We start from the raw sequence: 26,406 nt of genomic DNA, 5'->3' as shown, positions 1-26,406 counted from the left end.
TATTCAACTTAAATTTGACATATGGATATGTCAAAGGAATGGGCAGGTCAAGTTGGAATTTGGTCATGGTTTGATGATTTTTTGGCAGAGTTATGTGCCTTTCACTTTGAAAATAATATAGATACATCTTAGGAATAAGCAGTTTAAGTTTGAATTTGGTCGTGGTTCAATGATTTTAGACAAACTTATCTTTCCTGAATGTTGGAAAAATTTGAACTTTCAGTTTCAGCACTCATACTTTTAGCCATTATTTTGGCTACAAATATGCAATATGCTATTTTGAAAAGGTTAAGACTGAATAATTTCAGTGCCTTGAACATTGTATGAAAATGGTTTGTGTTAACATTGAAAAGTTTTAAGGGCTTTGAACTTAAAATGAAAAAAATAATTAATGCACCATCTGAAATTTTGGCTGCATGCGGGGGCATCCGTGGCATGATGACACATTTCTAGTTCTTTGTAAAAATCAATTTCTATTTTGGCATTGAATAAAGCTTATGAAACTTTTTCAAATATGAGCAGTAGATTTTTACGTTGACACCAGGAACGAAAAACTCCTATTTTCATTGCAAATCTATAAAATTGTTACTTTTTAGGTAAACAATGTTTTGTAGCCAGGATTTGATTTCAGTAATTATTTTGATCGACTATCTTATAATTTGAGTTTGGAATGAGAATGCTATCTCACGAATAATTTCAGTAAATTAGTCACTATATTGCCAACAGAAATCAAATCATGATTGTCGTTATTTAATAATTAATTGTTAACATTAGGCAAATTTGCAATTAAACCGCGTCTAAATTTTTTCTTATGATCGGTATTCTATTTGAAATACATCAAGATCGAATTTTGGTTCAAAATGTCCTAGATACACTTAACAAAAGTTCTAACCGATCACTTTTTAAATTTTGATTATTTTATAACGGGTCAATAGACCCTTATAAAATATTGCAGAGGTGATTTTTGTGTCATTTTCTACCGATTTGTGGAATGAAAAATAATTTAATACGGTTCCATGCATTCACGCGGGAGACAGGGCGCGGTTTACACATGTTGGCACGAAATGTTCGTGCAGAGCGTGGTGAGTATTAAACTTTACATTGAATAAATCCTTGTTAACTTTATAAGTGATAAAACATGGCACGAATCTCGATGCAGGATCGTGTCGTTGCAGTTGGAATGTTCAATGCTGGAGCCTCTATCAGACAGGTGAGTGGCTGTTCATAAATTTTTTTTTTTTTAAATATCGATAAAGCGAAAACTCAGGGTGATCGGTTAGAATTTTTGTTCAGTGTACACTGTAACAATTACACCATACAATCTCACCCATCAGTAAAGTGTCTTGGTTTAATCTTGAATAATGATCTCGGTAACACCGCACCTTGGGGCAAACGCACTTCGGGGTCGGATCCCAAAGTGCGTTACACTTCGCATAGCACTTTTGGGTCCAACTCACTTTGGGATCAAAATCGAGAAATTGACCCCAAAGTGCGTTAATATGCAACATATCAACTCACTTTTGGTTCCACAGTTCTGAAGGTGTCAACTTAGTTCTGCTTAAATACTGAGTACTGACTTATTTTTGATCTGCGACATTGAACTATTTGAGGTTGAGTTCAAGATGGCGGTCAATACTTTGTTTGATTCTTAAGTGATAAAAGTTTAATTAATTGTACCATTTGAAATATCTAAAAAATTTGTCCATATAATAAAGTACTCTAGCACATAAATTGTAAATGTATTCATAAAATTGAAAGGATAATCAGGCATATTATCAAAATTAACTTATGTACTTGAATCACGCTAGTGACATTCGTAACAGTCCCAGCATGAATTTCTGTATAAATTATACCGGGTATTTTGGGTTTGGAGCGTAAATAAATGTTTATACTCGTATGTTGAACAAAATTTAGTCGCCGACAGAATCACCGAGTAGATTTAAAACGAGCCATGTGACTTGAACAAACCCTGGAAGTTACAATAACAGATATTGTGGATAAAGTATGATTGAAACAAACCTAAACCATTCATTTGACATGTTCTTTAACGTTTCCAGAGTTCACTGTGACAACTATTGTGAAATATTAATACTCTAACGTGACCCACGTGGGTCAGGTTAGGAAACCACCATTTCATTAAATTTTCACTATAAGGAGAAAAGTTTTGTTCCTGTGACTGCCTAGTTTCATTTTGACAACATTTACAGTTGAATGAATTAAAAATTCAAAACGAAGAAATGAAAGAAAATTTTGCCTGTATCTCCCTTTAAAAGATGCTGTAAAAATAGCCTGTGTCAGTCATTTACTTGACAACTGTTGGTGCCATATTGAGCCCCATTTTAAATATGATAGGGATGAAATAAAATGCAGTTAATATTTTTTTCCAAAGAACTATAAATGAACTCTATTACATGTACAATGTCCCGGTGAAATATCAAGTTTCTAGTTCGGACTTTTAATAGTGATTTTTACAAAAACATTATTAAGCTTATCAACAAACTTAAGTTTTTTTTAAGTTCCATAACAACCGTTCGCCATGGGAAATCTTACATACATCTTTAGAAAGGGCAAACATGAATTTTTAAATGTTTAAATAATGGTATCAGAGAAATATTAGATGCTTGTTACCTGAATAAAGTAGCGATAAATTTGAAATAATTTGTCATAAAAGTAGCAAAATATAAACATTGAAGTATTTGACATCCATATGAAATACTAATTCACATTACTGTACTCATTGCCAAAAAGGAACAGATTAAAAGAACAGGTTCAGGTATTTGGCCAATGAGTAAAGGCCTCAAACGGTAGAAATTAGTTGTACAAAACTAATTACAGATATGATGTACAATTTTCAAAGCAATACAACACTTGCAGTCAGACCGTAATTCTGCATTGTAGGAATCATCAGGTTTCCCTATAAAAACAGTTCCCTCCCAATATTTACTCACAATAAATATATTTTCTCCATGAGAAATGTTTGGAACACCTCCATTTTTTTAAAGTCAATAATTGTCACAGGGCGAGATAAATGTGCAGCCTGACCGAGACTCGAACCTGCGACCCTCGGAATACCGCATTGTGGTTCTACTGACTTGAGCTTTCCGGTCGCTTACAAACTATTTTCACTGATTAGTGAACAGTTCAATACTGTGACACAATCATTTTCTGAATAATTTGGGATTCGAACATACCACAACTTTGGGTCTCCGGAAGAGTTTTTCAAAATCAGTTTTACCCACCTTACTACATGTACTATGTTTACAGCCCTAATTGTTCTGGAATGTCATTCATTTAACACATTATCAGGGGATAATTGGGAAATATGTCATCTGTCATCGTGGAAGGTCTATACAACAAGTATTAAGAGATAAAACATGTCCTTTCCTGTAGATCTAGGATGAATTCAATAAATAGCCTTCGCACAGTAAGATTTGCTTGTACATCTAGTTTTAATTGATGTGTAACGTGCACGGGCTAGCTGTTATATATAATTTTCCTTATGGCTACTTGCCAGATGATTGGTTACATATGATTATACAATGATTAAATAATAAAAATATGACCGTTATATCAAATGATTGCTAAGTTGTTTAATCTAATCATTTAATTTTTATGTATTTTTTTACTTATTTATAAAAGATTTAACTATACATTTAAACACAAGATAACATATTTATTTTCAATTTAACTTACCGACAACTTAGGTACCAAACCACTTAATATCATTAAAGAATCTAGACTGAAAAGAACAATCGTCACATTACCCACGTCTCTCAAAAATATGATGAATATTATTTAAGCTATATTATAACTGTTATTCAATAAAATAATCAAGGACATATGTGGTGTTTGTATTTTTTTTCTCATATGCTTAAAAACAAAACACATAGTTCAAACATAAAAAACGTTTAATCTTGAAACAACAAAAGTGTTTGTCTTTTCTTACTTAAAATCTTACTGAAATGCAACTGACATCTTTATCTTAATAATTCCACTTTCATCTATTTTGAAATTTATATCTGATGTCTGAATCAAACCACCTGTAATATAATCTCCAAGATTCACAGATATATATCTGAAATATTTTATTTCTTTGGCACATGGCACTTGTTTCATAACAAATTTCATCTCCACTTTGAATCACAAGGTTCTTTTTCTTAATAATTTTATCCTCGCTTCTATTTAGTTCAATAGCAATAGGTTTCTTCTGCTTCTTCTCTACAAAACTTGGTTGATCAAGGTCTATTGCCTGTCTCATCTTATTTGCTTCTTTTACAGAATATAAAACTTTTCTTTCATCTTCTTTTGTTTTTGTTTCTTTATTCACTGTTTTAGTAAATTTTGTCTTGGAAGACATACACACACTATCTAAATCAATCATTTCATCAACTTCTCTTTTACCTGGCAATAGCGGTACTGTAGATTTTCTATACACTCGTCCACTAAGTACTTGGTCATTATTATTATTATCATCCTTTTTAAACACTAATCTTTTCTATGTTTCCACGTTTTCTTTCTCAACTTCTTGTTTATCACCACTTTCCCTTTTATCATTATTTTCATTCTCAGATTCAGCGTAACACATAAGTTCAATATCATGATCCCAGTCTTCATCAACATCTGGTTTCTTATCTGATTTATGTTTATTTAATTTTGAATGACTTGGGATACATTTTGTCATCTTAGAAGTATCAAAGATCCAAACAATGTTTTAACTTCATATGCCTCTTTAGATATTGGACACAGAAAGCAAACTTTATCACTTATCTTGCAAATGTTTTCTCCCATGTCATCTTTCTTGTTCCACTTTACAACATTGAGTCTCAAATTTAACTCCTTGAGGTACAGATGTCTTGCACTCTGGGTATATAGGCAACAACTGCTGACTTGAGCAAGCTGTAATTTTATACTTTGGCATCTTAGAACTGAAATGATAAAGTACATAATCATTAGTCCAATTTGGTGCTAGGGGACGTGAGGGATGTTGCACTTATTTATTATCCCTCATGTACAGACTCAATCAAACCGAGTCTGCAATTCTTATGTTATTTTGTTGTGATTAATGCTTCCGAGGGATCAATTTGTTTCCAGAATTTTGTACTTCACAACAGCAGGTGACAAGTGCCGTGTGGCAGCCGTAAAAAGTTGCCCCGTACTTCACTTCAGTGTTGTTATATTTTCTGGTCCTTCGGGATCATTGATGCCAACACTATAAAGTGTTGAGAATTGAGTACCGCTCAAGCCGGTTCTAGGGGGCGTGAGGGATGTTGCACTTATTTATTATCCCTCATGTACAGACTCAATCAAACCGAGTCTGCAATTCTTATGTTATTTTGTTGTGATTAATGCTTCCGAGGGATCACTTTGTTTCCAGAATTTTCTACGTCTTCGTCCATAATTTTCATCACTTTCATCTTTATCATTATCATTTACTTGTAAATCTGTATTATTATCATTTACTTGTAAATCTTCATCATCATCTAAAGACATATTTTCATTACCCTTATCAGTTTCATTGTCCTATCGATCAGAATTAGAATCATATTCAAAAACGTTAACTGACTTTTACATTTCCTAATTCTATCACAGTGAATCTCTTGTGGATAGCTTGATTTCTACCACAGTTAATTTTATACAAAACTCGGAACAATTTTTCAAGAACAGTATAAGGACCCCATCCAGAAAGAAGTGAATTGTGAGGGAAGTTCCTACTTTAACTACAGGGAAGAATACATAAACCTTATCTCCTAGAAGAGAATTAAGAGAATTAGACAAGAATTACGCTTGTCATGTAATAATTTTGTATATAAATTGCTTGTTTTGTATGTAGTCTTACAAAAGCATGTGCATCTCACGTAATTCCCAGACCCATGCATGCTGGTATTGACTTTATAGTTGAAGGCTTTCAAAATTAAGATCGAAAGGAGTAGAAACTTCACGTCCCAGCATAAAAATGTTCGGACTCATTCCCGTTGTTTCATGTTCCGAACTTCGGTATGCCATCATCACATATGGAATGTGCTCGTCCCAATTTAGATGATGCTCATTTACAAATGCACTCAACATTGTTGTTAGTGTTCTGTTAAATCGCTCGACCATACCATCTGATTGAGGGTGATAGGGCGTTATTCTCGTCTTTTCTATTCCCAAAAGCTGACACATTTCTCGAAATAAGTTTCCCTCAAATTGTCTACCCTGGTCCAAATGTATTTGTGATGGTATGCCAAATCTTACTATAACTTCTTCTACTTAAATCTTTGCAACAGTACAAGCTTCCATATTCATCATTGGAAAACACTCTGTCCATTTAGTAAAGTAATCTGCTATCACATGTATATATCGATTCCCTTGTTTTGTAATAGGTAACTCTCCAAGGTTATCAATCCTTTCCATTGGATAACCACTTCTTACAACTTGCATTGGTGCTTGTTTAGTTTTTTTTTGGTCCCTTCCTTTTCATACACACTTCACAGCCTGCTAATACAATCGAACATCACTTCGCAATCCTGGCCAATAATATTTTTGTTTGATTTTCGAAAGTGTCTTCCTTATTCCTAAATGTCCAGCAGATCTAAAATTATGCGCATTATTTAACACTTTTCGCCGGTATGATCTCGGTACAAGTACTTGAACACAGTTTTCTTCAATTTTATTATCTTTAATATTCCTTATCAAAAGACCATTCTTTAGCTCCAACAACTCAAACTGATTCCATAAGGATTTAACTGTTTATATCTTTAAAAGAAAGTTTCTTTCCTTCTGAAACCCATTTTATCACTATGTTGAGATCTTTATCTTGCTTTGTACATTTTGAAACAGATCTTCTTCTTTGTTTACTGAATAAATACAAGACTCACTATCGAAAGAAAAAATATTTGTACTGATGTTTTGTGTTTTCACCTCATCAGTTAAACCACACTGTCTACATGGTATTCGACTCACGCTATCAGCGTTATTGTGCAATCGTCCTGGTCTATGTTCTACTTTTATCTGATATGAGGATAACATCTTCAACCAGCGAGCAACCTGGCCCTCTGGATTTTTTTTATTCATTAACCATCATAAAGATCCATGACCAGTTCTTACTAGAAATTCACGTCCATAGAGATAATGGCGAAAATACTTTACAAAATACACTACAGCTAACATTTCTTTTCTCGTAACAAAATATTTTCGCTCTGTTTTACTTAATGTTCTGCTTGCATAGGCCACAACTTTTTCTTCTCCGTTGATTTTCTGTGATAAGACTGACCCAATAGAAAAATCACATGCATCTGTATCTAATATGAACGGGATAAAAAAATTAGGGTGTGACAATATTGGAGCTGTCGTTAGTTTACCCTTAAGATTCCTAAAAGCTTCGTCGCAATTAATATCCCATAAGAATCGTGTGTTTTTCTCTTGCAGCTTAATCAAAGATCTTGCTAGATGTGAATATCCCATGATGAATTTACGATAATAGCTGCAAAGACCCAAAAATGAACGAACTTCTGATACATTTTTAGGTGTTGGCCATTGCTGAATTACACTCTCTTTTTCTTGGATCTGTTTTTACACAATTTGCAGTTATAACATATCTTAGAAATTCCACTTCCTTTTTTAATAACTGGCACTTCTTAAGTTTCATTTTTAATCCAGCTTCTTCAACCCTTTGAAATACTTGGTCCTAAATTCCTGATCATATCTTCAAATGTTTTACCAACAACTATGATGTCATCTAAAAAACAAGGCATATTTTTTCGAAAGTAGATCAGCTAATACATATTTCATTAAACGTTTAAATGTTGCTGGTGCATTGCATAAACCAAACGGCATTTTGTTGACCTCAAATAAGCCTCTTCTTGTAACAAATGCAGTCTTAGGTTTATCATCTTCTGACATTTTAACCTGCCGAAAACCTGAGGCTAGATCTAATCAAGAATACCTCGAAGAACCTGCAAGTTGATCTAACGATTCATCAATTATTGGTAATGGGTAAGCATCCTTTATGGTAACATCATTTAAACGTCGATAATAAATACAAAATCTCCGTGATCAATCCTTTTTCTTCACAAGGACTATTCCACTTGCCCAAGGACTTGTCGATGGTTGTATGATATTATCCTGCATTATTTGATCAATCTGCATGTCAACTTCGCCTTGTAGATGTACAGGAACTCACCTTACAGGTTGTTTAATTGGTCGAGCATTTGCTGTAGGTATTTGATGCTTTATAATTCCTGTCCTACCTAAATCATTGTCAGACTTTGAAAATATATGTGCATATCTTAACAAAAGTCCCTCAACTTGTCTCTGGCAGATGAGAACAATCGTCACAGATGTTGTACTTCAAAATTCTACCGTCTCTTGAGACCTTATCTCTTTGGATACTATAGAAGTACACCAAAATTAAAAAGCTTTTAAAAAATACAAAATAAAAGCATACAACGCATAATGGGCCTTTAAAACGTAATTTTTATTATCTCAGGAGGGGGGTCGAAACCCAACTTACCCCTCTAGATCCCCCTCAGTGAGAACTTCACATTATTATAAAGTTTCGCTCTTAATGTGTGACTACTTAAATAGTTTATGATATTTTTGAGTACTCCCTGTACGGACTTCTACTTAAGGCCGCATCTACATCTAGTTATCTTTCTTAAATATCACATCTAGATTAGCTTAATAAATGGCCCTTTCAACATATTATCAGGCTCATTTTTTACTGAAATCTCTTATTAAGATAACCTAGAAAATCAATGGAGTTAATAAAAGGTGTACATTCTTTTAAAATAAATGGAAAATAAGAGAAAAAAAATATTTTTAGCTTATTAATTGATACAAATTCTTTATTTGATGAAAGCTCTTCACTAATGATAAAGATCATTTAAAATCACTTTTAATTTTACTATAATTCAGTGCAAATGTTTTGCGTCTATTTAATACCTTGATTTTTATTTACCATTGGCTTTGACTACAATACATTATTTAAAACACCATGAATATTCATTGTCATTGATTGAATTTTTATTACCCTAAAGTGCGGTCGTTTGTCTGATGTGGAAAAATGAGTATGTACCTACCTGTTTAACGCACTTTGGGGTCAAAATTGGACCCTAAGTGCGTCACGCACTATGGGGTCGGACCCCAAAGTGCGGTGTTACAGTCACTTCTATTGTTGATAAAATAGTACAAAAAGTTAACTCTCGATAAAAATGTTTGTATAAACAAGGCAACAGTTTGAATATAGAGCTAAGAAAAACTTCTATGTAACTCTGATACAGTGTCATTTTTACTATGCCAGCTCATCTTGGTATAGTGGCCTTACTACATTATACTTAACAACTTAAACATAAACTTCAAGTAGCACAAGGTTCGTGGTTATTCCTCTAGAAAATCATTTATAGTCATTTGTTTTAGTTGTACAAACTCTAAAAACCGGACCCTGTCCGGACTTGACCAAAAGTCCGGTTTTCAGAGGATTCCGGTTTTCAGAGGTTTTATACATTTATTGATAATTATGATGTGTTTGAACAATAACTTTGTTTAATCGTTTTGTATTTCATTTTCAACCCTTTTGTCTAAGTCATATTTTAATTTCTTTTTGCAATAAATGTCTTTAGTAATTTTATTATGAAAATCCATGAATACACATTAAAAACATTTTTGAAAAATCATATCTATATGAGGAAAGACACAAATATGATGAAAGAGCTATAATTTTATTGACAATAAGAAATTAACATGCACTGACAAGTGTTTTCACACCTGCATAGATAAAAGAATATGACCATTTGCTGTTAATTGAATATGTCACCTGTTGAGATTTATGTTCAGATCTACATTAAAAGACACAAAAAGTTTTGACACTTTAAATTGCTGTGCCGGTTTTCAGAGGATTTTTATGCATGTTTAGCATTAGAAAATCATAGAAAATCAATCCAGTTTTCGGAAACTTCAGAGGTTCCGGTATTCAGAGGATTTTTTTCAATGAACATATAGGGAGAAAATTAGGGACTTTTAAAATAGTCCGGTTTTCAGAGGATTCCGGTTTTCAGAGGGTCCGGTTTTCGGAGTTTTTACTGTATTGGGTAGCTTAATAAAGAAAATAGAGTCATACAATTAAGACTCAATCATGTACATAAAATATTCAATACAAAATGTCCATCTTGTGTGTATGTTAACTTTTCTTTAAAGTCTGTTGTTCATTGTTATAATAGTAGAAACGGTGTAGGGAACTTTCACATAAATTTCTTTAATGTCCTTTCAATGTATATATACACAAAAAATCAATCAATCAATCAATCAATTGATCACATATACAATCACAACGTTTTAAAAACGCAATGATGCATGATTACTGAAAATACTGATATTATCAACGTAAAATCGTGGATTATGTAAAAATCGTTTTCACAGTCAATTGTACTTCATGATTCGTTATTTAAGTACGTTAATTAACCTTATTAAAATAATTACCAAGACGACCATTTACTATACTAAATGTAGTAGCTTTACATAGATCAAGTGATTGAGTGCCGCGTGAAATACATGTTGTGTCCTTTGATACCTAGCAAATGATTCGGTGAGGACAATAACGCTCAGGGTCAATATCTGGTAAAAAACTATCACATACCATATAGTCTGGGTTTAAGCCTACTTAAGCATTATAATCGCCTGCCAATAGCACTCTGCCTAACTGCTCGTATTTATTAATATGTAATTTTGTTGTAAATCAAATAAATTAACGTCGTAAACTTTAGCAGCAGGACTTGCACCAGTCCATAGGTATAGACAACATATTAAATAAATATCAGTAAAGACTGAAAAACAAATTATATAGCTTCAACCAGAGTACTGTCAAAATGATTTTTCAATATTCTATAACGGAAACATTGTCAAATTTTATGTATATAACTATTCCATCACTACATCTTTAGCATTCCTATGTCTAAATTCCTGAAATAATTAAAACAATGATAATTTGGTTACTCAATCTGGCTATTTATCCTGGTCCAATATTCAATCATAAATATTCTATCATTAGCAAATAATTTGTTGAAAAATGAGTCATCGCACAACTTTTCACTAGTCAATTCATTACATCCTCCGCACTTTCCTAGCTTTTCCTCACTGGCATTCCCTCATTGTAATTTGTCGTATGATATCCAGGCATTCTTGCTTCCCTTTTGGGTTGCTTTTATTGATGGTATTAGCTACTTTTTCTCAATTATTTCTGGCGGAAATAGTTCATTTATGCAGTATTTAGAGCCTTTGATATTTTTGGTTTGCTTAATGTTAATTTACAAACAATACTTCTAGTTATGAAATGTCCTTGTTTCAGTGGGCCAAGTATGTGGGTTCTATCGATGTCTATAGTTTTTATTTTATCGAAACTTAATTTCAGCTCCTATCTCCTAAGTATGCTCTCCGTTCCTATCGGCCTCTCATTGGAATGTTCGGTTATTTTTATAAAGATACGGTTATTTCTCATCGACTGTGACTTTATGTATATCAGCGATTCCTTATTTTTTGCATTCTCGTCAGTCAGAGCATTGATTTTATCGCTTTTTCGAAATGTCTACAAATTCTAGGTTTTTAAACTTTAACATCAAGCACTATCTTTTCGTTCATTTCAGTGCTTTAACCCATATCTTATTCATTACTTTGTCCATTATTTCAACTTTTTGTTCCAATTTATATTAAGTTTTTAATTTTACATTAACTTTAGTCAGCTGACCTTCATTTTATTCCAGAAATTGCAATACTTGGCGATTGCTCATTAGAGTTCGATTGTTTAGGACTGGTAGCCATATGATTCAGTTGAATTTGTGAACTGTTTATAAATACTCTAAAATTATCAATATTGTAAACGTTTCACAAAACATGGTTTGCCTCCTGTAAAAGTTCACTTACACTGATCTGTTTTTGGCTCCCTGAAGGACCCCCCTACTCTATTACATTTCGATCTGTTATCACTATTATTTCCACTACTTCTGTTTATCTCTATTCTGCGTTTCCATGCTTCCATAACAAGTCACATATACAAAGTACTAACATTTATTAGAATTTTAACTATTCGACTCGATAACTTTGTTTTATTCTCCCTTTTCTTTAATATTCAACGCGCGGAAAAACAACAACAGCACACCATAACATTACGTGACAATATGTATGTAATGAGCCCCCTCTCTTACGAAAAACCAACAGTTTTGTTTTGCTTGTAATAATGAATGCATAGATCCCTGAATTGTCTAGTTCTATTAACCAGATCAGTGGATACAATAAGTGTTGTTACCATTTCATATTTGTTAACAAAAGAGCATATGTAACGAAATATAACGAAATCACCCGGCTCGACATTTATAGAAACATTATGCTTATTTTGTTAATGTTATTTTGACCAAACAGTTTTATTGGAAAATGTTTCTGATATAATTTCATTGGGACACGTGACTTATTTATCGTTCTTATGAAATACAATGTAAATTGTAAAATTGAAAGGAAGTATTGCAAATGTTAACCTAATTTGACTTTCACTCACTTTAAGCCTTTGGATGTGCATAATATCACTTTAATCAAAATAAGTATTAAACTTTGTCAACAAGTCATCATTTAGTTGTCCAGCATTCCACTTTCTTTTTTTTATCTTTATTTTTTTCATCTCAACCTGCTTGAATTGAAAATGATAAGCCTTTGCAACCAAGATAGAACTAGTCCATACATCCTGATTATGCGAAATACTGTTAAAAGCTCTATGTTAGGTCAAAATCCTTTAAAGAAACTTTATGCATAGTTATGATAGCCATCCAAGGGTATATAGTTAGTGAACAGGTGAACGTCAAAGTAGGGTTACATTTAACATTAAAGTGACACCATGCTCATTATTTCACTGTCAATATTAGCTGAATTGACTATATACATGTATTTTGAATAAGTGTTAAAATTTGATTGACCAACAACTAATAATTAGAATACGTTAAGAGGTACCTTAAATGTACGTGATTTTTCACACTTTGACCAACTTTAAGCATGACCTTTGGCTTTGGAAGTAGCAACATTGATTTAAATGTGGCATATATGTACGGACTAACCACCACGTTGTTGTGACAGTACATAGGCTCAATTGATTATTATTATTATTTTATTTTCATTGACGTTTGAGTTGTTTTAAAGTTTTTTGATCGCACGCGAAATGAAATGAATTTATAATTGACCTTGAAATGTAACCTTGACCTCGAAGATATCGAGCTGACTGTTGCATTCTGAACATTGCCTTACAATAGTGATTATCTATACGAAGTTATTTTTAAAAGTTTAAAAGTCAGCAGTTTAATAATTATTGATTGGATGCAAACATATTACAGATTGGTCATACAACGTCTCATTATCATTTGTGTAAAATTGTGAAAATACATGTTCTTTCCAATAGTGAAAAGTTATGGAGCATAAAAGAAATGTAGACGACTTTTCATATTTGACCTTTAAATGTGTCCTTAACCGTTGGGTGTCGACCGGTTGTTACGCTCTGCATATCGTCTAAGAATGGTTATAGCCTGGTTGCTTTGCTCTGTATATCGTTCCATTCTTACTAAGTCCACTTCAAACTAGCGTGCACATAAGGTGCAACCAGAGATATCTTATATTGTTCATGTATGCCATATGACCCTAACATAACGTTTCAGCCTTCATCGCTGTTTATAAAACCTGTTTAAGTTTCCTTATTCACCCCTTCCCCATTTTCCTTTATTAAAACCCATCTTCTACCTTTGATTTCTTTGAATAGAGGCGCTATTCAAGTACAAGAGCGATCAGTAACCACATGTGTCACCTCATGATGGCCAATTTCATGTTGGGACAAATTTTGTGACAGACGGACAGACAGACGGACAGTGCACAACTAGACTTGGTACTGATCATTCCTGTAAAACATGACAAACAAGATCAACAAGGAAAGGCGGCGTTCAATGAACGCAACCCCCACATGACCCAGCAACAAGAACCATGGCAAGGAGCCCAGGCGGACCCCAAACAAAAACAGGATAGGGCAAAGACAGAGCACGGACAGGTTAATCATTAAATAATAAATAATTTGTAACTGATTAGGAATTCAAAGAAAATAATAATAGGCCCACAAAGGGGAAGGGGACAGGAGACCGGGGGAAGGGGGGGGTAATCAAAGAAATAAAAACTAGAGGCAATGGGGAAGATACTTACCGTAGACGAGAAAACAACAAGGGACACAAGCAATAAAGTAAAACAAGTAATAATGACTGCTGGGGAGTTTAAACCGGTTAATGGTGCACCAAACCTCGCTCTTAGCCCCACCATGTTCCTATAAACGAGACAGTGTAAATAAAATGAATCCCCGCCAAGTGAAATTCTAACAGTTGTCATGGTTACAAAAAGTTAAATAAGTAAAACACTAAAATGATCACGTAGAAACATATAAAAGTAAACCCAATGACCATAACAAAAGTACTCAATGTCCTAAAGGAAGACAGAGCAACAAGAAAATCACCTACAAGGGCCCGACGAAGCAACATGTAAAGTTTGGATAAAATTGCACCAGTAGTTTATGAGGAGTAGTCCGGACAAGCTTTTGCGTATCTGGCAACACACAGAAAAAAACACCTTTTTATCAAAGGGCCATAACTCGACCAAAAATCATTCAACCAGAAAACCCGTGCAATATGCTCAAGGACTTGAGCTACAGATCAATCCTGTAAAGTTTCATTGAAATTGCATTAGTGGTATAAGAGAAGTAGTCGGGACAAACTTTAAAAATAAAAATTATTGAAGGGCCATAACTCTGACAAAAATCATTGAACCGGAAAATGCTGACAATATGCACAACTAGACTTTATACTGATCATTCCTGTAAAGTTTGGATGAAATTGCACCAGTAGTTTATGAGGAGTAGTCCGGACAAGCTTTTGTTTATCTGGCAACACACAGAAAAAAACACCTTTTTATCAAAGGGCCATAACTTGGCCAAAAATCATTCAACCGGAAAACCCCTGCAATATGCGCAAGGACTTGAGCTACAGATCAATCCTGTAAAGTTTCATTGAAATTGCATTAGTGGTATAAGAGAAGTAGTCCGGACAAACTTTAAAATTAAAAATTATTAAAGGGCCATAACTCTGACAAAAATCATTGAACCGGAAAATGCTGACAATATGCACAACTAGACTTGGTACTGATCATTCCTGTAAAGTTTGGATGAAATTGCACCTGTAGTTTATGAGGAGTAGTCCGGAAAAGTTTTGTGACGGACGGACGGACAGACAGACAGACGACGGAGAAGTGATCCCTATATGTCGCCACTACTCCGTAGAGGCGACACAAAAATGTATGATGGAGGTTTGCATTGGATATTGTGATTGAGGTATTAAGGTTTACAAGTCAAAGATGTTCAACTTATATCGCTGATGGTTTTAGTGATTTTCCATAAATCTGAGTCATTAACAGATTTTATAGTACGTACGTTGGTCTTCAACATCCTCCGGCGTTAGATATTCTGTAACTGATATTTTATAGTGAGTTACCACCATTCGTGTTTTATTGTTAAGGTTGACCGATAGACAGATGTCATTCATATTATCCCCTTTTCCAGCTGCGCAGAAGGGGATTTCAACACATGAAAATACTCTGTTTAAAGAGATGTACCTAGTAAAAGTATTACACAAATAAAGACCGGTATAAGAAATAGTAGTTTTATGATTTTAAGTTCGAATGTTATAACTAGGTTATTTGCTAAAAAAGCAGATTTAATGTACATATGCTATCAGAGATTGTTTAGAAATATTAAAAGAGAGACGACCGGAATCCCCAAAGATTGCCCAAAAACTATGTACATGCATAAATGTAATAGATACATGCCCTTATGGTTAATCAAATGCTCAGTATGATCCACATATCTTTGCTTATCAATCTTAAATTTTTTTCAGCAACAAACAATTTATGTTTTTATTTATTTCTGTCAAAATTTTGCAGGATGTAATGTCAATCAAACAATATTTACACCAGAAGGAACCAAGGCACGCTTTGTGTATAACATAACAGACGGCATATTCCGTATGGCAAAGACATCAGGGTCTACTATAGGATATCTTGTTTATCTACGTATAGCCAATGCTAATATTACGTTAAGCCTTTCAGACAGTTTCTTTTTTAATGATGCTTGGGAAAACAAAACAAATATAAGCATTTCATTTCACTCTGATAACCAACCCTATTTGAGAATAGATTTGGACAACGTCAGTATGGAAGACAATGGGACGTATTATATGTATAGCCGTGCTTACGTTTGTGTTATCCTTTATGTAATGCGTTAGTATTTTTATCATGTAAAATAAATTCAAAATTTTCAATTAATTTTTCTGTCATTGCATTTATGTTGTACATCTGAAAGAGGTTTTAAACAATGAGCATAAAACATATAATAGGTGAAACAACCAATTTAAGAGTTGTTGGTTCGGCCGATCTTTTCTAACATTTAAAACAAAAACGTCTATCCTAATAGACTTTAAACAGAGTTTCCATTAGAATTTGACGAAGAGTACGTATATTTCAATTAAAATCACATAGAAGGACAGGACATAGTTGTCATTTCCTAGCATAACATATTTCTTTCATTTGATGCTTTTAAAGACACTAAGTAGTTCATATCTGGAGCATAAATCTAGTTTCACGTCAATTAAACTTGACTTGCTTATAGAAATAAAAACAGAATTCTTAATTTTTGTAAACAGGTATGAATATTAAAAAGAAAATACAAGAATATGTTTGTTTCAAAGTAATATAAAAACAATTTTATATAACATAATTAAGTAATTTGACTTTAATTATGTAAGTCTATGTTAATATCTTTTAAGAAATAAAAGCTAAACCAAGCTTAAATAGAGAAGAGAATGACTCGGTCTATGTGTTTGCACATCCGCAATCTTCACTGATAAAGCGGCCGTTAACGAACGCAACTTTGGTCTGGTTATTAGATGGTAAATCTGTCAATCAATCTGCCAGGTTTATACAACAAGATGGTCTTATTTGGATACCAAGGATTAGAAGAGGCCTCAATGGAAGGAATGTAACTTACCGCGCTATACAGGATGACGGGAGAATCACCGATGTAAATGCCACAGTAACTGTTAGATGTAAGAACAAGAATGTTTCATAACATTAAATATAAGAAAGAAAATCTTGTGTTATAACAACATGTTCTAAGTAGTCCATTTGAAACAACAACACGTTATACTAAACAGAATTTACTCCTACAGTGTTGTAAATTTGTGCATGATTCAGGTCGAAATATATAAACATGCCAAGTGAAAGCCTGTTTCCTGAGTATTGAAAAAATGTTTTATTAGTACGTTTTCAATTACGAGTTTCGCTATTTAATACCGATAGAATAAGTCTGAGACTGAACTTGTTTTGTGTATTTTATATTTACACAGACGGACCAAGCCATCCTCTGACGCTGGTACCAAGAAAGACACACTACTATATGGTCAGTGGAGATATCATGCCTGATATAACATGTACATCTGAATGTAATCCATCATGTAACATTTCCTGGGGAGAACACAGCGAGAGAGAGACACTCAGTCTTGGAACTGTTACGAAGGAAGATTCTGGAGAGTACACATGTACTGCTAGTAGAATTGGTGGCCAGACCATACAGCAGACTGTCAGTATTTCTATTGCTGGTAAGTCTTGATAATGGTGAGTTTTGTTACTTATTCCCGCTATAGATTTATAAATGAATACGCGATGAATTCAAACTGAACCGGAGCGTGTCTATTACGTTTTTATTAAACACGTAATTTTTATGAAAAATGTAGCAATCATGTTACATGTACACGCTGCTGAGTAATAGAAAAATCATATTCAAATGCTTGTACATTGGTTCATTTATTCTAGTTAAAGAGGAAATATTTTTTTTATTTTTGCTGATGATAACATCAAAACACCCTCCTAATGTTTCGATGCTCTTTCATTAAAAATGATTAAAGCTTTATTACAAGAAATAAAAAGACATGAGCTAGACCAATAACTATAATATCCTGACATAAGATTTGTGATGTACAATAAGAATACTGTTATCATAGTAATGTCAGCCATTAAATAGCACCGTGTTAATCCAGTTAAACAGGCATGTAACGCACGATTTGTGCAAAAGTAACACCGAATCTGCCGGAATATGTTACATGGTAAGTGAATCGGCCGAACTATTATGTAGTAAACAATTCTATACTTTAAGGAAGCAGATAAGATATGATTCAGGTACTTTTTGATACCAGCGATTCTTCTGTGCGTCATTCACGAAATCTGCATTACCTCATATAAATTGTCAAGTCACAACTAATCTGCTAATTCAGTGCAATATGACACGAACAGACTGGCGAATGCCTAAGGATACATAACACAATAATATTATATGCTTCAAAGTTTCAAAGTTTTATTTCAGAAATATCCTGAAGGCCAAAAGCCCATGAGGACAACATTTTGTACAGCGTACATGTTGAAAATTACTACATGATAACATCTTGTAATAATCTTGTAGCCTTCTAAGTCTTATAGCTAAAAATATAGTTATAAACATGATCAACATGTAATCTAACTTTATAATAGTGATTATGACATACTCTATCCATTCGCATTACGTCATCTTACAAAGTGTGCTGTTGAGTGCACAAATTAGTAACACCAGTGACCAGAGCTTCATGACCTTATAAGTATATTCATATGCTTCGCAAAGACCAAACAAATTAATGTACATAAAGTTACTTCCATATTCCTTATTCCGTTTTGGACATATACTACATTTTCTCTGCTCTAAAGGAATTGCAGTAGGCTTTGCCCATCTGCCGCTTTCAATACTTTGTCTATGAGATGACATACGCAATCTTGATAAGCCAAATCGAAATTTTTGTATGTTGCATAAATTAAGGTAGGGCTTAAACCTAAAAGCTAGCTATGTATCTATAAAATATCGCTCTAGTTGAGTTGCTAAGTCTACTATTCCAGTTTTCTATGAAGTTATCAGACAATCTTTGCTCAAAATAGAGAAAAAATTACCTTATCACCTACATCTTGAAAAAGCCACACATCATAAAAACCAAGTGAACATAAAAGATCCCTCGATAATGAACACCAACTTTTCTTGTTAGGATACCTTTCACAGTCATTTAATAAAGTGATATAGATTTTTTTGTTAAACTTATTATCTTTTGTCTGTAATAACTTAACCCAATATTTAACAATCTTTAAATATCTCAGTTTGAAAATTTATACGCCCAAGTTCACCATCAACAAAATCATTTTGTGTAGATCTTTTAACACCAAGAAGTTGCTTGCAAAATTGCATATGAACTCTTTCAATTGCACAACCTTTTGAGAAGCCACACACTTCACTACCATAATTTAAAGACATTTTCTACAGTTTTATGAAAAAATAATCCTTTCATAGAATTTTCTAAATTTTTTGTATGATGAGTAAAATTTAATGACGAATTTAAAAATAAAAAGAAAAATATATGTCGACGCGTTGGATTTCTTGTAAAATGGCAGTTTCCATGGTAACCGTATATCTAAAAACTGTCAAAATAGCCTAACTGTGTTATAACGAATAGAAAATGTATAAGATAGCTTAAAACACACAACGTGCATTGTTTTATGCAAAGATAGCCTTATCTAATGATTCTGTATGAAACAAATGATAATCTGCACATATTTCTTTAAAAAATGAGTTTTCCATGTTCCTCAACCGAACAAAAAATGAGAAAAATGGACATGAATTCTCAGAATAATTAGAGATATTGAAAAAAGTGTTTCATAGGATTTTCTAATTTTTTTGTATGTTGTGTGAAATTTAATGACAAATTCAAAAAGAAAAAGAAAAATATATGTTGGCGTGTTGGATTTTTTTTAAAATGGCAGTTTCCATGGTAACCGTATATCTCAAAATTGTCAAAATAGCCAAACTGTGTTATAATAATGTATAAAATAGCTTATTACACTCACAATAAACATAATTTTATACAAAGCTTGCTTTATCTTAGGGTTCTGTATAAAAGCAAACGATAATTTGAACATATTTCTTTAAAAAATGAGTTTTAATGCTTTTTAACTAAACAAAAAGATGAGAAAAATAAACATGAATTCTGTAAAAAATTAAAGCTATCAAGAAATTTCTTTTATAGAATTTTCTACATTATTAATATATCAAGTAACATTTGATCGTGGATTCAAAAATAGAAATAAAATATATATGTTGACGTGTTAGTTTTTTGTAAACGGGCAGTTTCCATGGTTACCGCATATGCCAACTGTAAAAATTACCACGCTTTCTTAAGAAATATCAGTGTTATACTAAATGTATTGTCAAATATAAAACATGTTGTAATAAGAATTTCTTTCTCTTTTGATGTTATATTAAGTAAATGGTACTGAATATTTTTTTAAAACATATCTAGGGGGGAGGGCCATATATTATTTTTTTATCACTCGACTAACATACCCGAACAGTAAGCAAGTATTCAGAAATTTACAAGGAAAATAATGAAATTCTGAACATTTCTTGGATATTAATTTTGTTTTTTTATTCAACACTTTTAAAATATATCATTTTAAACTTCTTTGCCCAGTTGTCTGCCAGTAATCAAGTCGCGACGCACTTTTGTCACTATACCACAAGTGGGTGGGGTAACGCATGCAGAATTATCATCAATGCTCTCGTACTAATGCTTGGAGAAATCCTTTATGTGAGGTTGTCTAAACGACATTCTTATTCTTTTGAACCAATCTCCTTTTGAACATTTAGAAATATCTATTCTGTATTATTTACTCATTATTTGCTTATAGCCGAAATTTAAACTCTTATCCGAATACTATTCAACTCGACCTTCATTTGAAGAGTAATTATCCGTGATTATCTTTCTTGGAAACGCATAACGATGCGCACAGAAAACTACCGAAAACGTCTTTAAGAACACTTTGAACACTTTATTATCTGGTATAAAAATATGTAATATTGGTTCATCTATCGCATGCTTGGCAACTACATCTATATAATATGTATCTTTTGTGGTTTGTAATAATGTTTGATATTAAGTATTATCAACGTAATTATTAATTGTATAACAGACTTTCTATAATAGACCAATTCACTTTATATAGACGTTTATATTTAATATTTCAATAAATCGATAATACCAATTTAAAATGCAATAATTAATAGATGCGGGAAATTGTGCCATTTTATAACGTTAATATTTTCATATCCAAAGATCGACCACTTCAATCCCTCGCGTTGTCACCAAGAAAGACACACTATAATTTGGGTAGTGGAGACGCTATGCCTGATATAACATGTACATCTGAATGTAATCCACCATGCATCATATCCTGGGGAGAACATAGCAAAGACAACATTCTTAGTCTAGGAGACGTTACGACAGAAGATACAGGGGAATACACGTGCACAGCAAGAAGATTGGATGGTCGGAGTGTTGAACAAACTGTCAGCGTTTACGTTTCTGGTAATAACTAAATCCTACCTCATATTTAATAAACAATTATTTGCTAGATTTTTAAAGAAAATTAATAATGAATTTAAATAAACGTGTTCCTGATTGATGCATAACAATGATGCATATTTTAGAGCTTCATGTATACGTAATGATATTAGCACATGAATCAATAAATAGACCACAGTATAAGACGACGCTCAATCTGACTTAAGTTCAGATCTACGTATTCCTTCAATGTAGCGTAGCGTAACCAAGGAGCTGATTTTAATTAAATTGAGACGTAGCTGTGATTATTTCTAAATTTCTTCGTTAAAAGAGTGATATGAGTTCATGTGTTTTTCTATATTTATTTAGGGTCAGACAATTTGCTGATATTCGCTAGTCTATGCACAAGGAAAGTAACAATATTACCACAGATACTTGTGTACTGTTGGTGTAGCTTTATTGTTATAGAATGAACGTGTGAATTACGATATTTCAATATATTTTTAATTTATTTTATACAGACAACTCAAATTTTACCATAGCGATTATATGTTTAGCGACAGTTCAATCACTTACTATCATTGCGCTTGGGTTGTGTACATTTTTCATTTACAAAAGGAAAGTTCCGTTTGGTTGTAAGCAACGTAAGTATTTTTTTTAATGTAAATCTATAATATATATATATGACTGTTACAAATTACATGTATATGTACATGGACAAATACGAGGGGTGATCCAAAAATTCGTAGACAATGTGTGTATCTCCATAACGTGACGTCCTACCGAGGTGAACTCTTTGGATATTATTAATCAATGCTTTTTTAATAAATTGACCAAATTTTAAAACACAAATTGCATTTTTTATCTATATATGACAACATAAAAACATTAAGTATCAAAATCGCGGCGCAGTTTACTTTTTCTCTGTGATGTTAACGTTTTTATCTCATTTAAACACATGTAAAACCTGTGCAAACAAAGAAAATTGCGAAAACGTTGTTTTGATGTGTATGGCGGCATTCTGTCAGTATTAGAAGACATTTTGAAGTTGCGGTTAATTTACGCCCGTGCTTTAGGACAGGTGCTAAAAACAGCTTTATCAAAAATGGACGTCACGGATCCAGCAAAACTTCAGACAGTTATACAGTTCTGTGTAAATCTTGGAAAGACGCCTGGCGAGATAAAAAAATGATCGAAAGTGTGGCAATAAACCCTCAGTGTGTCGTTCTCTAGTTCTTGAGCAGAAGTACTCAGTCATTCACCATATTCGCCTGATCTTTCCCCGTGTGACCTCGCCTTGTTTCCCAGGTTAAAGAAAGAGTTGAGAGGGAAACGTTTTGACAATCTGGACGAGTTGAGAGGAGCCACCCAATGCATACTGTCATCATTCAGCCAAGAATGGTATGTGAGTACATTTAGAGACTCGGTCCGCCGCTATGAAAAATGTGTGCGGGTTAAAGGGGAATACTTTGAAAAGTTATTAGGCAAAACGGTAACATAGATTACTTCCTATGATAGCATAACGTCGTTTGTGACGTCGTGAGTTGCGCCGCGTTTTGTCATGTCTATGTATATAAACTGGTGCAAAATCGTTAATTCTTGTACAATCTTTACAATATTTTGAGAATTTGTCGACATATGCTTACTTAATAAGATACTAGAATTTCATATGATTTGCTTTATTTCTTTTTGTTTTATGCAGCGTGTCCACGAATTTTTGGATCACCCCTCGTATAAAGAAGCTTAAAAGCAAATCATTTTTACGATATCGGTTATACTGTTAAATATCATATGTTAGATTGATCTTAAAAATTGGGACTATATTCTTTTTAAAATATCCTTACTTCATTCTTTTTTGTTTTAAAAGCAGTAATGACCAATGGCAAGTGTTACTTTATGTAAGATTTCATTTATAAATTTCACATTGACAAACCAATTTAAATGAATTGGTCTACAATAGACACAATTTCCTTAATGTTCTGGAGCAAAATCAAAATAACTCATACATTATTTACTAATATTTATATGATGATGCAAAATTTTCTTTTCTTTTTAAAAGAAGGGAGATGTAGTAATATCAACTGATATTACAGACAGTAAGACAATGTTCATTTCTTATGTTTACTTATAATGTTCAGATAACAATCAGATGTTATCTTTTTAAATCCATTTTAAATTTCTTCTGTCACAATATTTTGTTGTTGGGAGTTATAATAATCAAGTAGACTTCACAAAATAGTGGTATAACACAAGCACGTATATACTCTACAAGAAATAAATTTATTCTCCTAAAGTCCCTAACATCAAGACTTGCTAGACATGTGAGCATGCATGAGCAAAACGCATATATCAATAAACTAGCTAATGAGCTGATATTACTACATATAGGTATTTTAAAATACTGATACGATAAAAATGTATCATTAGGATATTCTAAACTATTCCTTGAAAGAAAAAAGCAATGCTGATAAAGTTTTAAGTGGTTTAGTATGAACATTTTTATGATGGATAATGATAATTTGTTCTAGCACATTTTATTATCTGCTATACATGTATGAAAACATAATATGGGATCATGTGTTGTGCACTTTCCATACACTATTCCTTCGTGGTTGTAATGCCTGATACGGAATACAAAATGTAATATCAACGTAATTAGCTATTACACCTTCAAATTATTTGTGATTTCTACTTGTTTCTTTAATTATATATGGCCTTGAAATATTTCAAATTTTAACACCTCTGCTTAAACTTAAATAATCTGGTATAACTTTTATATGAAAATAAATTAGCAGTTTTCTTTACTGTAACAATGTTTATTAGTTTCAGAGTTCGTTTCCAAGAATAAAACAGACACAACAGTCACCTTTTCTCAATCGAGCGTGTAAGATATTTTGTAAATATGTATTACATTTGTTTGTAAATATCAAAGAAGTATCTGAATTGGTAGTATGACATAAGACCACTTCCATGAAAGAATATGTCACATAGGGCACAGAAATGTTTTGCTGTTAAATGAATAGATCTAAATGTTTGTAATATATAAACATCTATACCAAATTTCATAAATGGAAATATTTCTGTAAAAATCTTTGTTGAAAGCAATTAAAGCATGTGCAAATTGTTTACTAAACAACGCTTGGAATAAGACTAGTATAATTGTTAGGGAATATTTTATTCTGATAAATTGAAGCAAGAAATATTAGCGTTTTAAAATGTTTATGTAGGAGTTGCGACGCACGTTTTTTTTTTATAATAAGTAGATTGTTAAACCTACTTCCAACAAAAACTATATATTGAAATGGCTAACATAAACATTCATGTCGATAAATGAAACAGTTCTTTGAGAAATTTAATTTTCAGGCATGGATCTGAAAATAGAATGTATGAGGACTTGAAACATGGAACAAGAAACAATGTTTACGGCGAAGTTAATTTGTCTATCATAGGTATATGTACTCATTTATAGTAATGTTTATTCTACATTTGTCTCAAAAAAACGACACAGAATATCTACAAACATTTAGCTGTAACAACTTCCTTAAAATAAATCTTAGAAGTTTTTTCTAGAAACATTATGATCGTTCTAATGCAATAAATCGAAGTTTCCATCCTCAGTTATTTGAAAATTGTATATTTTAAATATACATCTTTTTATTTTTTATTTATAAACGATTTGTTTGTTTTTTGATGCGATTGCTACAGTATCATATTTGTACATTATATTTTTTCAGGAGATGATGCTACAGCAAGTACATATGAAAACATGAGCATTCCGGAAAGAAACAAAGCTGCAGCCGAAAATTAAAATATTCCACTCGTTTGTCATATGAACACATGCATAACTAAATAGTATTTACATGCGGTAAAAACAGACATTTTCTCAAAGACTAATTTTCAAAAGTTCAAAAGCGCTTATACAAGAATTAGACATCGTTTAAAAGTTTATTTGTGCAAAGACATTCAAATTTACAAGTATATCAGGCTCTTTTAGAAGGATATTTTGTACTCAATAATTTTCTGGAATTTTCTAAGACAACAAGGTGTACTGTGAATTATCATTGAAAAATTGCAAATGCAAAAAGAAATAAAAGGTTCTTACTTGATTTAGGGAACGCAAAAAGGTAACAAGAAAGAAAAACAGATAAACGGCGCAGCTGTTCAATGAAATATTTAAAATCGATTGAAAATTAGTCTACAAGCAACTGTTTTGAATGAAACTGAACAAAATAGTATTTGCTTTGTAAATGTGTTGTTAGTGAATCATAAGATGACTTATTTATCCGGTATTTTTGTCTGAGTGTTGTAAAAATATGAAGAGTGTTTTGCTTTTTTCTTTTTTTTTAGAAAAAGCTGAACAGTTATACTTGCAATGATTGTATGTTAGTATGTACTAAATTACTGTGTCCAATGCTCAGTCATGAATATAATGACAATTCCATGCCTTAAAGGTATCTATCTGCTTAAACTGTACATGTGTATATATCTGCTATAAAAATAGAACATATAATTCCAAAATATGTTTGTAAAGTTCTTTAGTACGAATTGCGTGAAAACCAACTTGAATTAGTACTGTAATAATTTACTTCCGTAACATTTCTTTCGTTAACGTACAATATTCAGCAGTGTATTAAGCAACATAATCATTCTTCATTATAACTCTTTCAAGAATCGACAATATAATTATGGAAACAGTATAATTTAACCGTTGATAACTTTTATAATGATATTTCATGAGATAAACTTAAAATTGCTATATGCAAAAATGTTTTCGTCTTCGATATTATTTTTTAATAGCATGCTTAAATGCTCAAATAGCTTTTTATATGCCCGAAAGAAATCGGCGAATATTGCTCTGCACCTGCACGTCCGTCTTTTAACAGTTCCCATGCCTGTTCTGTATCTTTTG

At 32.5% G+C, this 26,406-nt stretch overlaps 1 protein-coding gene across 2 annotated transcripts; it reads left to right on the top strand.

Moving 5' to 3' along the window:
- The first annotated feature begins 15,979 nt into the window (after positions 1-15,979).
- Positions 15,980-25,841, top strand: LOC132739775 (hemicentin-2-like). Of its 2 annotated transcripts, none has more exons than XM_060727573.1 (8): positions 15,980-16,311; positions 16,857-17,135; positions 17,436-17,687; positions 21,270-21,521; positions 22,019-22,141; positions 24,327-24,381; positions 24,861-24,946; positions 25,232-25,841. In XM_060727573.1, the coding sequence occupies exons 1-8, from the start codon at positions 16,059-16,061 to the stop codon at positions 25,303-25,305; spliced, it is 1,374 nt and encodes a 457-aa protein (XP_060583556.1). In that variant the 5' UTR covers positions 15,980-16,058; the 3' UTR covers positions 25,306-25,841. The 2 variants fall into 2 exon arrangements, with proteins under 2 accessions (XP_060583556.1, XP_060583555.1); XM_060727572.1 differs by having other exon boundaries at positions 24,321-24,381.
- Positions 25,842-26,406: the final 565 nt, after the last annotated feature.

This window comes from Ruditapes philippinarum, unplaced genomic scaffold (assembly GCF_026571515.1).
Source record: "Ruditapes philippinarum isolate M1 unplaced genomic scaffold, ASM2657151v2 ctg2720_1_1_1_1, whole genome shotgun sequence".
Classification (NCBI taxonomy): Eukaryota; Metazoa; Mollusca; class Bivalvia; order Venerida; family Veneridae; genus Ruditapes; species Ruditapes philippinarum.
The sequence above is the reverse complement of the archived record's forward strand: the minus strand, read 5'-3'. Positions and strand labels throughout refer to the sequence as shown.

Bases quoted from the DNA above. Each gene is read 5' to 3' on its own strand.
- LOC132739775 (XM_060727572.1), top strand. From the start codon at position 16,059: ATGGCAAAGACATCAGGGTCTACTATAGGATATCTTGTTTATCTACGT. The intron at 16,312-16,856 runs GTTAGTATTTTT...ATATCTTTTAAG, and splicing joins TGTTATCCTTTATGTAATGC to AAATAAAAGCTAAACCAAGC. The intron at 24,382-24,860 runs GTAAGATATTTT...TTTAATTTTCAG, and splicing joins ACCTTTTCTCAATCGAGCGT to GCATGGATCTGAAAATAGAA.